The sequence below is a fragment of the Pelophylax lessonae genome, assembly GCF_965119305.1.
Source record: "Pelophylax lessonae genome assembly, chromosome: 9".
Taxonomy (NCBI): Eukaryota; Metazoa; Chordata; class Amphibia; order Anura; family Ranidae; genus Pelophylax; species Pelophylax lessonae.
The window spans coordinates 131,753,885-131,770,662 of NC_138776.1; the positions used below are offsets into that span (position 1 = coordinate 131,753,885).

At 42.6% G+C, this 16,778-nt stretch overlaps 1 protein-coding gene across 2 annotated transcripts in view; it reads right to left on the reverse strand.

Moving 5' to 3' along the window:
* PLCE1 (phospholipase C epsilon 1) overlaps positions 1–16,778 on the reverse strand; it is a 677,378-nt gene that overhangs the window by 134,562 nt on the left and 526,038 nt on the right. For both annotated transcript variants that reach the window (XM_082268059.1, XM_082268058.1), the window contains exons 13-15: positions 7,773–8,011; positions 912–973; positions 660–825 (exon numbers count right to left, since the gene is read on the reverse strand). In XM_082268059.1, the coding sequence (XP_082124185.1) occupies positions 660–825; positions 912–973; positions 7,773–8,011 (467 nt within the window). The remainder of the gene's footprint in view (positions 1–659; positions 826–911; positions 974–7,772; positions 8,012–16,778) is intronic.

Below are 16,778 nucleotides of genomic sequence, written 5' to 3' on the forward strand. Positions count from 1 at the left end.
TACATTGAGTTTTTTCTATACACTGGAATCAAGGGCCTGTCTAAACGCTGGAACAACTCATGTAAAAAAAGGGAAATATCTCCCTACCTGTCATTTTAGGGAAATATCTGCCCCTCTATGGCCAGCCTAAGGAAGCCTACAGTCATCAGATAATTTTCAAATGATTATGGTCAGATAGAGGACTGTTTGTCTGCAGGCCCTCTCAGAAAGCAACAAGCATTCCCTGCCCAATGCCTTTACAGGGAGCAAAAGTCTTTAAGCCAGGATGGATTTTGAAAGACCAATTTACTGCTGTTTTCCTGAGGAAAGTTGTCAGAGAGGGATTATCTAGAACACACTCTTTTAAGGGATAAAACATGTACATTTGCCTAACATGAATGTAAATGTTTGTGTATTGGTCTTTCATTGGGTAGCATGCATGACCTGCATTTGATGTCTGTAGGCACCTTACAACTGAAATTAATGCTATTCACTTATGGAATGTTTTGTACAAAAGAGGTTTTTTTTTTTTTTCTAATAGCAGAAGAATACACTAAACACAACTTATTTTGCTAAAATATTAGGAAAATGTGAACAGTTACAATTTCATTTGTGTATTCTAATATTTTTAGAATATAGTATATAATTCACAACCATCCTGCATTAATTACATTTCCTACCTGACTGTATAGCTCTACAGAGGACTCCCCTTTCAGCTGGTGTCCAGTAAGGTAGGTATTGTGAGAAGATTCAATAAAATAATATGAAAGGGGGAAGTGCAGATCATCTACATTTATCTGAGACTCATCATTTCTAGAAGCAAAATTATCTTTATCCATCAGAAACCTAAAAATATAGAGGAACATTAGCAAAGGATACAATATGAATGTTGCTATATCTTAATAAGTATTGAATGAAGAATGGGTGACTACCTTGCAAAGCCTTCAAACGACATCAGTCCTTGCAGGCGCATACTAATGCTCGGCTCAAATTTCTTTACAATTAAAAAAAAAGGTAAAAACAATTAGAAAAATAAAATAAAATTATAGTGTAACTTTGGTGTTCTGCTTGTCAGTTAGTTTAAATCTACATATCAGCTTTGCATGTCAATATATTGTAGAGAAAGCACTGATACCATTAACATTGGCTGTTAAATTTCTATATGCAGAAGATAGCTTTCATAAAAAGACATGACTATGTTTATTTCTATAGCTCACATTAGCAAAAATTCATATTAGTTAATGGCTCTTGGAACCTTACAAAAAACAGCCACAACAGGCCCTATGAAACAATGTATTCAAAAATTATTATAGCTGTTCAGGCATTGTTATTAAATATAGATTTTTCCCTTATTTAGCTACACTTAAAAAGGGGGAGCTCTGCTTGTTTGCCTCCCCCCCCCCCTCCGCTGCCACATTTGGCAACTTTTAGGGGGAGTGGGTACCTGGTTTCACCACGGCAAAGTCACCCGGAAGTTCAAGCCCCCACCCCCCGCCGCCAGGCCATTCAAAAATGGCTTCACTGACAGTTTCCCTAATAAGAAATGGCAGTGGTAGCACCTGAGAGCCGATTGAAAAATCGGCTGGGGTGAAGACACTGCTAGATTCCTGGACAGGTAAATGTCCTAATATTAAAAGTCAGCAGTTACAGTGTTTGTGTCTGCTGAAAGCCTAGAGCTCCTCTTTAAGTTGCTCAAATGGCACATTTTGTTTAAATGTCAGGGTCAAAGTTCATCTGAAGTTTGTTCGACAGTTCCTACCTGTCAACTGCCTGACCCCTAAGTTCAAAATGTTAACCATTTATTTATATAGCTAAGACAGATTTGTAATTTTTTCTGACAGATTCACATTAGAAAAATGGGTTAATGGCTCAGGAAACTTTACAGAAAACCAGTTGCAACTGATCCTATGAAATATTTTTTTGCTTCACAATTTCATTAGTTGGAAGGCATGTGTGAAGTCAAGTAGTTGACGGAACAGGAAATGTCAGACTCCAAGTGGTCTTTGACCCAGACATTCAAGTTAAAGTGAAATTCCAGGATCCATCTAACTAAGCTTAACCACTTCAGCTCCGGAAGGTTTACCCCCTTCACGACCAGGTTATTTTTATTGATACGGCACTGTATTACTTTAACTGACAAATGCTCAGTTGTGCGACACTGTACCCAAAAAAATGTATGTAGTTTTTCCACGTAACCACTTGCCGACTGCTCACAGTATATTTACTGCGGCAGTCAGCCCCTCACAGGCAGAACGACGTAGTACTACGCCGCTAGCCTGTGAGGGCTCTGGGGAGCGAGCGAGCGCGCGCCGCCGGAGGCGCGCTCCTGCTCCCGCGCGGTCACGGACCCCCCCCGCGCGTGTGACCGGTCACTCGGCGATCGTCGGTGGAGAGGGAGAAAGGCAGACGGCTGATGTAAACAAGCCGCCTGTCATTCTCCCCGGTGTAGAAACAGTGATTATACGGTTCTATATAATTGGTAAAAAGGCGCTGGTAATCTTTTATAGTGCTAAATACAAATTCTAAATTATTTTCAAAAAATCCAATAAAATTATATAATCAATATTATAGTAAAAGTGCACGTGCTGTACTGTACTTGGTGCAAAAAAAAAAATTATTGCAAATCAAAGTGCTTACTAGTGCATCAACTTAGTAAATTAAGGTGCAAGTGCTAACCTTTACTTGTGCAAAGATTATTGCAAATCAGGAAAAGTGCTTCATAGTGCATCCAAAGAAGCACTTTTCCTGATTGGATTTTTATGAAAATAATTTAGTATTTGTATTTAGCACTATAAAAGATTACCAGCGCCTTTTTGCCAATTATATACACCTATTTATTGTTTTAAAACAATTAAAAGGGCAGCAGGTTTTAACATCTTTTTTAAAGGGCTAGGCGCCTTCGCAAAACTTTTATTAAGATTATACGGTTCTACTATGTAGGACCATTAATCACTGTTCCTACACCTCAAGCCACAGCCAATCGCAGTTAGAATCACGCCCCTAGGGACACACATAACCCCTCCCTCTCAAAAAAAGTTAACCCCTTCACTGCCAGTGTAATTTTACAGTAACAGTGCATATGTATAGCACTGATTACTGTAGAAATGTCACTGGTAACCCCAAAAGTGTCAAAAATGTCAGTCAAGGGTCCGATCTGTCCGCCGCAATGTCGCAGTACCGCAAAAAAATCGCAGATCGCCACCATTACGCGTTAAAAAAAACAACAACAAAAATCTTTCCCTTTGTTAGTAAACGCGATAACTTTTGCGCAAACCAATCAAAATACGCTTTTTGCGATTTTTTTTACCAAACATATGTAGCATAAAACAAATTGGCCGAAAATGTTAAAAAATTTTGATTTTTACATTTTTTTTTGGGGGGGGGGGGGGTTTCGTATAAAAAAATTTGAAAAATATTGTTATTTTTGCAAAATTGTTGCTCTTTTTTTGTTTATAGCGCACGATCAAAAAATTGCACAGGTGATCAAATACCACCAAAAGAAAGCTCTGTTTGTGGGAAAAAAAGGACGTCAAATTCGTTTAGGTACAGCGTCGCACGCAATTGTCCGTTAAAATCACGCAGTGCCGAATCGCAAAATAGGCCCTTGTAGGAATGGGGGTAAAATCTTCTGGGGCTTAAGTGGTTAAATAGGGTTTTCTTTTGGTGGTATTTGATCACCTCTACGGTTTTTATTTTGCGCTCTAAACAAAAAAGACCGAAAATTTTGAAAAAAAAAAATATATATTTTTTACTTTCTGCTATAAAACACATTCAATAAAAAAATGTAAAAAATCTAATTTCTTCATCAATTTAGGCCAAAATATATTCTGCTACATATATTTGGTAAAAAAAATCCCAATAAGCGTATATTGATTGGTTTGCGCAAAAGTTATAGCGTCTACAATCTATGGGATATTTTTATTTATTTATTTATCTTTACTAGTAATGGCAGCGATGATTAGGGACTTATAGCGGGACTGTGACATTGCGATGGACAAATAGGACACTAAGTGACACTTTTTTGAAGAACCAGTGACACCAATACAGTGATCAGTGCTAACAATATGCAGTTACTGTACTAATGACTGATAAGGAAGGGGTTAACATCAGGGGTGATAAAAGGGTTAGGCAGGTTCCTAGGGAGTGTTTACTAACTGTGCTAGATCACTTCAGGCTGGCCCCTTTTGCAGGTAGAGCTACGTAAACATTAAAAATAAGTGCCTGTGCGGCTTAAAATCCAGTAATACACTATCTCGCTCTGTTCTGCACATGCTCAGTTGCTCTCCATTTTTAGGCACTGTCATTTCTGCCGATCTGCTGAAAGCACTAAAGTAGAATTACAGTGCCTTGCGAAAGTATTCGGCCCCCTTGAACTTTTCGACCTTTTGCCACATTTCAGGCTTCAAACAAAGATATAAAACTGTCATTTTTTGTGAAGAATCAACAAGAAGTGGGACACAATCATGAAGTGGAACGAAATTTATTGGATATTTCAAAATTTTTTAACAAATAAAAAACTGAAAAATTGGGCGTGCAAAATTATTCAGCCCCCTTAATTTAATACTTTGTAGCGCCACCTTTTGCTGTGATTACAGCTGTAAGTCGCTTGGGGTATGTCTCTATCAGTTTTGCACATCGAGAGACTGAAATCTTTGCCCATTCCTCCTTGCAAAACAGGTCGAGCTCAGTGAGGTTGGATAGAGAACATTTGTGAACAGCAGTTTTCAGTTCTTTCCACAGATTCCCTATTGGATTCAGGTCTGGACTTTGACTTGGCCATTTTAACACCTGGATATGTTTATTTGTGAACCATTCCATTGTAGATTTTGCATTATGTTTTGGATCATTGTCTTGTTGGAAGACAAATGTCCGTCCCAGTCTCAGGTCTTTTGCAGACTCCATCAGGTTTTCTTCCAGAATGGTCCTGTATTTGGCTCCATCCATCTTCCCATCAATTTTAACCATATTCCCTGTCCCTGCTGAAGAAAAGCAGGCCCAAACCATGATGCTGCCACCACCATGTTTGACAGTGGGGATGGTGTGTTCAGGGTGATGAGCTGTGTTGCTTTTACGCCAAACATAACGTTTTCCATTATTGCAAAAAGTTCGATTTTGGTTTCATCTGACCAGAGCACCTTCTTCCACATCATTGGTGTGTCTCCCAGGTGGCTTGTGGCAAACTTTAAACAACACTTTTTATGGATATCTTTAAGAAATGGCTTTCTTCTTGCCACTCTTCCATAAAGGCCAGATTTGTGCAGTATACGTCTGATTGTTGTCCTATGGACAGTCTCCCACCTCAGCTGTAGATCTCTGCAGTTCATCCAGAGTAATAATGGGCCTCTTGGTTGCATCTCTGATCAGTCTTCTCCTTGTATGAGCTGAAAGTTTAGAGGGACGGCCAGGTCTTCGTAGATTTGCAGTGGTCTGAAACTCCTATTTCAATATTATCGCTTGCACAGTGCTCCTTGGGATGTTTAAAGCTTGGGAAACCTTTTTGTATCCAAATCCGGCTTTAAACTTCTCCACAACAGTATCTCAGACCTGCCTGGTGTGTTCCTTGTTCTTCATGATGCTCTCTGCGCTTTAAACGGACCTCTGAGACTATCACAGTGCAGGTGCATTTATATGGAGACTTGATTACACACAGGTGGATTCTATTTATCATCATTAGTCATTTAGTTCAACATTGGATCATTCAGAGATCCTCATTGAACTTCTGGAGAGTGTTTGCTGCACTGAAAGTAAAGGGGCTGAATAATTTTGCACGCCCAATTTTTCAGTTTTTTATTTGTTAAAAAAGTTTAAAATATCCAATAAATTTCGTTCCACTTCATGATTGTGTCCCACTTGTTGTTGATTCTTCACAAAACATTACAGTTTTATATCTTTATGTTTGAAGCCTGAAATGTGGCAAAAGGTCGAAAAGTTCAAGGGGGCCGAATACTTTTGCAAGGCACTGTAACTCCTCCCACCCTTTACAGACAAGCTTTACAAGCTGCTTCTGTTTGATCTGCAACTGCCATGGTGTTGCACATGTGATCAGTTATGACACCAACCATTTGAGGATTTGACAGTTTGGTTGGGGGGGGGGGGGGCAGGCAAATGTACAGGGAGAAATCCTGGCATTCCAGGAATGTAACTGTTTTTTGAAACTGGTAAATAGATGGGTTTAGTTCTGCTTTAAGATTTACTTCTGATCGGCTCTGGACTTCAGCAAAATAGCAGCCTCCAGCAAGAACAAACAGGAGTAATGATGGAGGCAATTTACAGCACATTTTGTGGAATGTATGTTCCTTGCTAAAGAACATTTTTTTTTATCAAGTTGTATGGTTGAAGTTCCTCTTCAAAACTACTCCTCTTCTAAATTCTATAGTAACTATCCTGCAGATGAAGCTGCTCATACGTACCTATTCAGCAGACACTATGGTCCGGTCACATGATTGGTTCCCAGCAGTTGGCTACAGGGAAGAGGACTGACAGTCGACGATGGATGCCCAATAGCGAGCTTATGGGGGATGTCACCGTCCAGGCATTCCAGCTGTTGTTGCATCTCTCTACTCTTCCCTGAAGCTGGCCACCTGGGAGATCACGTGACCGGATCAGAGTGCCCTCAGAATAGGTAAGTATAAGCATCTTTCTTCCACAGGGTAGTTATTATAAGAGTTAGGAGGGGATGGGAGCAGGTTTAAGCTTAGTTTGATCGAAGAATTCCACTTTAAGTGTCAGAATCTAAAAAGTTAAAGAGAAGTTTGTGAATTTATTTTAGTTGATCGATGCTGCAGTGATCAAAGACCACCGATTTCTCAGTTCTTGGGCCTGCTCTAAGCACAGAGAGAATACTGTCAGTCTTGTCTCTTTACTCTGGCCCCTCCAGCGCTAACTGAAGTACTGGATTGTGGAAGGGGCCAGAGCTGCTGGCTCAGGCTCTCAGCAGCATGCTGAGAGGCTGAGGCAGCTGCCAGTCAGGGATCTGGGTCCCGACATTGATGGGTTCCAATATTATTATGTATACGTCAGTGCATAACTATAATCCTCAGGGGAAGTATGTCCAAAAGAGCTTTTCCAATACTTTTCCTTTAAATAAGGGTCAAATATATAACTTTCATAAATAGGGCTGCACTTTTATAACAATTTAGGAATGGCTATTCAGATTCTTGAATTAGACCAGTCATGCGTGGTTCTCTTCTCCAAGTATTGTTACCTACCAGAGTTGTAAAGGCATTAATACACACACTAATCTGGATAGAAGCAGACTGAACTACCAGTATGTCTTTGTACTGAGAATGTTAATCTGTACAAAAACAGGGACAATAATCAGAACCCAGGCATTGTAAGGCAATAGTGCTAACTGCTTAGCCATCATCAATTTATCTATATTAAAGAATCCACTGACTATTGAAAGTAAGAGCGAGAGCCGTGCTATGAAGCCCTTCCAGGAGTAACACCGACATTTGTCATGTTTTTGGCATAGTGGAGTCAGAATACAACTGTTTGTTAAAGGAACATTTTCATCCTTTCAGCTTCTGCAACAAAGATACATTACTAATGATTTTGAATAATAAAAGATTTGTAAAACATACACATTTAGTTTCTTTGACTACATATACTCATGACACTATACACATGATGTAAAATTCCAGCAACAGTAAGCATGATGAACTGCAGAAGGTTTTTTTTTTTTATGACTGGGAGTTAAATTTGCCCGAAAGGAATGCACTTACTAATCATATCTAATTTCTCTTTAAATCATAGTCGAAAAATGTGTATAGATAAATGAGAGAAAGTCTGACCTGAATAATGCTGAGGACTTCATCATAAGTATAGTGTTCGCCTTGACAATTGACCAAGAAATCATTAAACTGCTGTATTCCCAATCCAAATACACCAAGTGAGGTACTTTCTACTCCAGTGCCATTGGTAACAATACTTGCAGCAGCAATAGCATCAGATATTTGTCTCTGGTTTTCTGACAACTGTTGTTTGCTGCGAATGAATAGACCCAAGTCGGACACATTCCTGGTCAATAAATCTACAACACAAAACAAGATATAATCAGATTTCAGCTAATATCTCTTGTCTTACTTTGGGGCTGCTGTGCTGTACAGTATATTAAACAAATGGTGTTATCTGTTTTATACCACAAATCTGAAAGTTCAAACACAATCATGCATCCCTATTCTTGGTTATACACCACCCCATCTCCATAATACTAACAGAGTAGGCCATCCTGGAACCTGTTCTAAGCATGTAAACTATTGGTGTGTCACATTTAATTTTATGTTCTTCAGTTCTGTAAAAAATAATAAATGTAAGAAAATTATACACTTTTTTTCCAGAAAGAGTAGACATCCATTTCAAAACAGGTGAACGCACCCCTTTTCCACAAGCCAGGCCATTCTACTTCTAGATTTAATATACAGGGACACAGCAGGACAATTCTGATTTACCAGCTTGTCCACACAATTATGCTTAAGTGCATTTACACAGTATAGCGAATGCTGATTTAAGTTTGTCCACACAAATAGGACTACGTTTTGCTATACAGCATAGTCTAAATCTCAGGATCACTTTGCAGCGGTTCTCAACCTGTGGGTCGCGACCCCTTTGGGGATCGAACGACCCTTTAACTGGGGTCGCCTAAGACCAACGGAAAACATATTTCCGATGGTCTTAGGCAGGAAATGCACCGCAAAAAAAAAAAAAATGGCTGCGGCCGGCCCGACAGGTACACTGCACATGCGCTGCCGCTGCTCAGGAAAGCACGTACACGCTCGGCTATTCTCGGGCAGACGGCGAATGCGCGGTTAAATGCAAAGCCAAGGCGCCTCACCAAACGGTAAGTGAGACCCCTCCGCAGCCTATGCATCTCCTCAGGAGATGCAGTACTGCGGGAATGCTACAGAAGATTCTCCAGGAGTCCAGAATCTCCTGTACCATGCCCGCAGCATTGCATCTTCTGTACTATGCCCGTAGCACTGCCATTCCTGTACCATGCCCACAGCTCTGCATGTACCATGCCAGCAGCTCTACACCATGCCCGCAGCCCCTGCATCTCCTGCACCATGCCCGCAGCCCCTGAATCTCCTACACCATGCATCATGAATCTCCTGCATCTCCTGCAGCATGCCCGCAGCCCCTGCATTATGCCCCCAGCCTCCGCATCTCCTGCACCATGCCTGCAGCCCCTGCATCTCCTGTACAATGCCTGCAGCCCCTGAATCTCCTGTACAATGCCTGCAGCCCCTGAATCTCCTGCACCATGCCCACAGCCCCTGCATCTCCTACACCATGCCCACAGCCCCTGCATCTCCTACACCATGCCCGCAGCCCCTGCATCTCCTGCACCATGCCTGCAGCCCCTGCATCTCCTGCCCCATGCCCACGGCCCCTGCATCTCTTGCACCATGCCCGCAGCCCCTGCATCATGCCCGCAGCCTCTGCATCTCCTGCACCATGCCTGCAGCCCCTGCATCTCCCGTACAATGCCTGCAGCCCATGCATCTCCTGCACCGTGCCCACAGCCCCTGCATCTCCTGCACCATGCCCACAGCCTCTGCATCTCCTGCACCATGCCCGCAGCCTCAGCATCTCATGTACAATGACCGCAGCCCCTGCATCAATTTGTAACAATGAAAATACATCCTGCATATCAGATATTTACAGTTCGATTCATAGTTATGAAATAGCAACAAAAATAATTTTATGGTTGGGGGTCAACACAACATGAGGAACTGTATTAAAGGATCGCGGCATTAGGAAGGGTGAGAACCACTGACTTAAGGGTTTATTTACTAAAACTAGGGAGTGCAACACCTGGTGCAGCTCTGCATAGAAACCAGCTTCAGGCTTTTTTTTGTCAAAGATTGAAGATTCTAAAGGTTGTCATTTAAAAAACAAAAAACATGTTACATTTGGTTTTGCAAAGAACAGCCCCAATCCTCTTCTTTTTGGGTCCACTGTCAGCAGTCCTGTCCCCTCCTCGATGGGCCCCCAATAGCCAGCTTTTTGCTACAGGTAAACTTGAGCAGGCTCATTCGTGAGCCACACTCCTGTGAATGGACATTGTCCATTCACATACAGAGCACGGCTCGGTCCAACCCCCTCTCCCCCCACTCTGTCCTCCTTGGCTGCTATATGAGGAGGGAGAGACCTGGGAGAGCTGCTGCTCTCATGCACATCACAGGATCCAGGTGGGGCTCAGGTAACTATAAGGAGTGTCTGGGGGGGGGGGGAGCTGCACCCAGAAGGTTTATGCAATAGAATGCATTAGGGTAAACAACCTTCTGCCTTTAGAACCAATTTAATTGAACAAGCTGAAGATAGCAGCTGGTTGGCTATCATCCACAGCTGCACCAGATTTTGCACTCTCTTGAAAGCAGAAGAAAGACCCTTTGCAATTATTTTTTAGGGGCAATGATAAATATGAAAACAATGTGCACTGATTTATACAAATTCAGTTTGTAAATCCATGTAAAAAACCTTGCGAATTAGGAATTAGTTATTTTTTTCTCTAATTAGGGCAGGACATGAATATTCTTTCAAGCCAAGGCCTAAATAGTTTTGAGCTAATAAGAGATCCCATCTACTATGATTGTTGCAACACTGCCTTACACATAGAAGTGGATATACTTTGAATACTTTTAAAAAATATATATATATTTTTTTACATTCTAACAATGTATATACAATAAACCCCCGTTATATCACGGTTTAGTTTTCGCGGTCTCGGTATTTTGCATTTCTTTCTGTAAGACCTATTACTATTGTTTTATTAATTAAATCATTGTTAATTCAATATTTTTGTGTTTTCCATTGCTCTTGCTCTGTCTCTCAGTATCTTTTATGTGTTTCCATTGTTTTAAAAGTGTGTTTAAAGACCTTAACCGCTTGCCGACTGCCGCAAGTACATATACTGCGGCGGTCAGCCCCTCACAGGCAGAGTGACGTATCGGTACGTCACTAGCCTGTGAGGCTCTGGGCAGCGAGTGTGACCAGCGGACCCGATGTCCGTCGGTCACTCTGCGATCGTCGGGGGAGAGGGAGAAAGGCAGGCGGCTAGTGTAAACAAGCCGCCTGTCATTCTCCCCTGTGTAGAAACAATGATCATACGGTTCTACTATGTAGGACCGTTGATCATTGTTCCTACAGCTCAAGCCACAGCCAATCACAGTTAGAATCACGCCCCTAGGGACACACACAGCCCCTCCCTCTCAAATAAAGTTAACCCCTTCACTGCCAGTGTCATTTTACAGTAACAGTGCATATATATAGCACTGATTACTGTAGAAATGTCACTGGTAACCCCAAAAGTGTCAAAAATGTCAGTCAAGGGTCCGATCTGTCCGCCCCAATGTCGCAGTACCGCAAAAAAATCACAGATCGCCGCCATTACGCGTTAAAAAAAAAACAACAAAAATGACAAAAATCTTTCCCTTTGTTAGTAAACGCGATAACTTTTGCGCAAAACAATCAAAATACGCTTTTTGCACTTTTTTTTACCAAACATATGTAGCATAAAACAAATTGGCTGAAAATGTTAAAAAATTTTGATTTTTACTTTTTTTTTTTGGGGAATTTCATATAAAAAATGTGAAAAATTGACGCTCTTTTTTTGTTTATAGCGCATGATCAAAAAATCGCACAGGTGATCAAATACCACCAAAAGAAAACTCTGTTTGTGGGAAAAAAAGGACGTCAAATTCGTTTAGGTACAGCATTGCACGACCGCACAATTGTCCGTTAAAGTCACGCAGTGCCGAATCGCAAAATACCCCCTGGTCTTTTAACAGCCAAATCCTCCGGGGCTTAAGTGGTTAAAATGCTTTTAAAAGTACAGTGAAAGTTAAAAAACATGCCTAGGGTGTATTTAAATAGGGTATTTCTATTTCGCAGACTTATTGCGGGTGGGTCTGGAACCTAACCCCAGCGATGACGGGGGGTTTACTGTACAGTGCTGTGCAAACGTTTTAGGCAGGTGTGAAGAGATGCTGTAGAGTAGGAATGCTTTCAAAAATACAGAATACATATTTTTATTTTTATCAATTTACAAAGTGACCAAACAGAAGAAAAATCTATATCAAATCAAAATTTAATCTGACTACCCTTTGGCTTCAAACTAGCATCAATTATTCTAGGTACAATTACACACAGTTTTTGAAGGAACTTGGCTGGTAGTTTGTTCTAAACATATTGGGGAACTAACTACAGATCTTCTGTGTATGTAGGCTGCCTCAAATCCTTCTTTCCCTTCATGTAATCCCAGACAGACTCAACAATGTTGAGATCAGTGGGGGACATTACTTCTAGGACTCCTTATTCTTCTTTACGCTAAAGATAGTGCTTAATGACATTGGCTAAATTTTTTGGGGTCATTGTCCTGCTGCAGAAAAGTTTGGGGCCAATCACACGCCTTCCTGACAGTATGTCATGATGGATAAGTATCTGCCTGTATTTCACACCACTGATCAGACAACATTGAGGACAGTAGATGCAGTGTTCAGCCAACCTAATGCAGCAGATGAAAGACACATCCTGCTTAGTGATGGGCTTAAAGTTTGAGTCGAACATCGGGTGTTCGTGTGTTCGCCGAACACACAAACAAATGGGGCACTCGGCCGGAAGTTCGCCTGCCGATGAGCGCCCCATAATGCAGTGCGTGATTGCAGTGCATTAACTGCTGCTTGTGATTGGCCCAAACATGCACCTGACCTGTATGCTTTGGCCCATCACAGTACAATGTCCTGTCAGAGCCAAGATTGGCCAAAGGCAGGGTGCCTTTAGCCAATCATTGCTCAGGGGCTAAGTCCACGCCCCACATTATATAAGGCTGCTTATACAGCAGCCATGTGTAGTGTGTTAGGAGTGGAGATTAGGCAGGGTAGTTAATGGATTGTGCTTTGATGTTTAATGCAGTCAGTGCAGTGCAAGGTAGGGCCGATTCATCTTGTGTAACACAGTGTAGTGCTGTCAGTGTACTGTAGTGCTGTGCTGATTCTTGTGTAACACAGTGTACTGCAGTCAGTTTAGTGTGTAGTGCTGTGCTGATTCTTGTGTAACACAGTGTACTGCAGTCAGTTTAGTAAGTAATACTATGCTGTGATTCTTGTGTAACACAGTGTAGTGGTGCCACTGAAGTGTTGGTGTATACAACATGTCTGTGTCACCCCACAGATCCCTTTTTTTTTTTTTTTTTTTGCAGCATCAGGTTCTGTTGCTGCAATATTAGTACTTCCCCTTGTTTGTCGCAGGTGCTATTATTTCTGCGTCAGCAGTGATTATTTTTTGTGGCACAGCAGTATTCATTTTATTTAGGGCATAATTGCTGCTACCCCTTTTGTGTTGTAGGTGCTATTCCTTCTGTGTGAGCAGTGTTTTTTTTTTCTTGGCACAGCAGGACTAATAGTATTTAGGGCATAATTACTGCCCCCCCTTTTGCATCACAGGTGCTATTACTTCTGCGTCAGCAGTGATTTATTTATTTTTTTTGGAGCGCAGCAGCCCTAATTTTATTAAGGGCATAATTGCTGTCCCCCCTTTCGTGTCGTAGGTGCTATTCCTTCTAAGTCAGCAGTGTTTTTTTTTTATTTTTGTTTTTTTTGTGGCACAGCAGCATGAATAATATTTAGGACATAATTTCTGTCCCCCTTTCTGCACCGCAGGTGCTATTACTTCTGCGTCATCAGTGATTTATTTTTTTTTTGGAGCGCAGCAGCCCTAATTTTATTAAGGGCATAATTGCTGTCCCCCCTTTTGTGTCGTAGGTGCTATTCCTTCTACGTCAGCAGTGTTTTTTTTTTTGTTTTTTTTTGGCACAGCAGCATGAATAATATTTAGGGCATAATTGCTGTCCCGCCTTCTGCATCGCAGGTGCTATTCCTTCTGCATCAAGCAGGGGTTTTCTTTTTTTGGCTTTATTACGTTTTTTTTTTATTAAAAAAAAAAAAAAACTATAATAAAATGGTTTATAGTGCACCAAGTACAAAAGTATTGCACCCAAGCACCATATTCCCTTCCCACACTCTATAATGAAAAGTAAAAAAAATCCTCCCCAAAAAATAAAAAAGAATAATAAAACGGTTTATAACGCACCAAGCACAAAAGTATTGGATCATATTCCCATCCCATATTGTATAATAAGGAGTTATAAACCCCCCCCCAACAAAAAAAAATCCCCATCATGTCCGAAAGGCCAACAAGGAGAGGCAGACGCTCACAGGCCACTAAAAGAGGGCAAGCAGCCTCTGTGTCCACAGTGAAAAGTGGTGGTCGCCGACATGGTGCATCCTCTGCAGGCGGGGCATGCTTGTCCTTTTTTTCCGGTGCTGGCCATGGTATTAAGCCACAACATGCAGAAGAGTTGGTGGAGTGGATAACTAAGCCATCCTCAGTCACCCAGGCTCATACTAGTTTGCCTTCCACTGCAGCTACCAAAGCGGCCTATTCCACAGGCTCCTTGTCCACAGCTACTCCTTCTGTAGCCTCACCATCATGCTCGGAGTCGAGAGTTATTCGATCATAGTGTCAGTTATATGATGCTGGAGGATGCGCAGCGATTTCAACGCTCTGATGTTGGTTCCCAGGTTGAGGAAGGGAATACGTAAGCCTAGAGAGAGGGGGTGACAATGACTGACAAGAAACTAGCAGTCATGTTCCAAAAGCTGCAGCATACTTCCAAGTTTCCTCCAGTGATGAGGAGGGAGGGGGTGATGAGGTCACTGACCGTACTTGGGTGCCTGAGAGAATAGAGCGGGAAAGTGAGGAGGCGGAACAACTCCAATGAGGCAGGATGTCCTTCAGGGGCCAGCTTAAGGGCAGCCACCCTATTGCATCACATCACAGAGCTCCACAGGTGTAGGGCACTGCTAAATCCCAAAAGTTCATTGGTGTGGGCTTTTTTCAACACATGTGCAGCAGACCACAGCGTTACTGTTTGCAATCTCTGTCTGAAGCGGATCAAGCGTGGCCAGAACACCAGCCGCATGGGCACCACATACTTGACAAGACATATGACAACCTGCCATGCAGTCTGTTGGCAAAAGCACCTGAAAGAGCCACATCATAATAAAATGCAGACTTCTCCTTACTCCTCACCTGGGATCTCTACCCCTACTATACCTCAAGTCCTCTCAAAAACCTGCACTGAGAGGGACGATGGTATAGAAATGGGAACCACAGGTACTTGCACCCAATCTGCTAGTAGTACACCACCTGTTGATTTCACCAGCAGGCAAATTTTTCTACCCCAGTTGCTGAACTGTAAAAAAAAAAAAAAAAAAAATACTGCCCCAGCCATCCACATGCTCAGCGTCTAAATGCTAGCCTGGCCAAATTGCTAGCACTACAACTGCTGCCTTTTCACAGTGGAAGGTTCCAAAAATAAATTTATTTTCACGCAAGGCCATTCCAGATCTGTACCATCATGTGGAAGGCAATGTTGTGGCCTCGTTAGACAGAGCGGTCAGCAGGAAGGTTCACATTACTGCTGACTCATGGTCCAGCAGGCATGGTCAGGGACGTTACATTTCCTTAACGGCGCACTGGGTAACCCTGCTGGCAGCTGGGAAGGATGCAGAACAGGATTCAGTGCTGGAGTTTGTTACGCCACCACGCCTCCAAAACATTGGTGATGATTCTGCCACATCTGTCTGCTCCACCCCCTCCTCTTCTTCTTCCTTCTGTCAGCTCTGCAGGGGCAGGCTCAGAGGTGGTTGACACCACAGCAGCTTGAGCCAGGAATGGTTGTATGTGACAATGCATCAACGTTCTCTCCACCCTCCGACAGGGACACTTGACACGTGTTCCAGGCTTGGCACATGTGCTGAATTTGGTGGTGCAGCGTTTCTTGAACAGGTACCTGGGCTTACAAGATCTTCTGAGGCACGCCAGAAAAGTCTGTGGCCATTTCCGGTGGTCCTACAATGGTTGGCTGACATTAAACGGGAATTCAACCTGCCCACCAGCCGCCTCATTTGTGACATGCCCTCCTGGTGGAACTCAACATTGGCAATGCTGCAGCAGCTGCACAGGCAGCAGAGGGCCATCAATGAATACCTGTGTGAGTATGGCACAAGGACAGGCTCAGGGGAGCTTGGCTACTTTTTGCCATGCCAGTGGCTGCTGATAAAGGATGCATGCACTGTCATGTCACCATATGAGGAGGCTACAAGGATGCTGAGCGGCGCAATGCATGCATCAGTGATACTGTCCCTCTAGACTTCCTGCTGGAGCACATGCTTTGTGGAATCATGGACAGGGCATTTGAGGCAGAACAGCGGGAGGAAGAGGAGGACTTCCTTTCTTCACAAGGCCCCCTTTATGCAGTCAATCCTGCAGGGCCACAAAACACACAGGAGCAAGAGGAGAAGGAGGATTGTGGCAGCATGGATGTCGGGGATAGCATACAGCAGTCTTCAAGGGATGGTTTTCATTCCCCAGAAACCCCAGGAGTTTTATGTGGCTGGGGAGAGGTTGCTCCTGACAATGTCATCCTTAGTGACCCAGAGGACTCAAACGTACGCAGCATGGGCTCCCTGATGCTGAAAAGTATGCAAAAGTACAAGAGGATTTGTGGTATCAAGGAGAGGGATTATTATTGGTTGGCAACCCTTCTTGATCTACGTTACAAGGGTAAAGTTGCAGAGCTCATCCTGCCTTCTCAGAGGAAGCAGAGAATGAAACATCTTGAGGACGGCTTGAAAAAAATATTTGTGTAACACCTTTCCAGAAGCTGGGAAGTTACCATTTCCCGGATAATGTGTTTCCAAGGCTTCGTTCGGTAAAAGGAGCAGTGGTGGAGA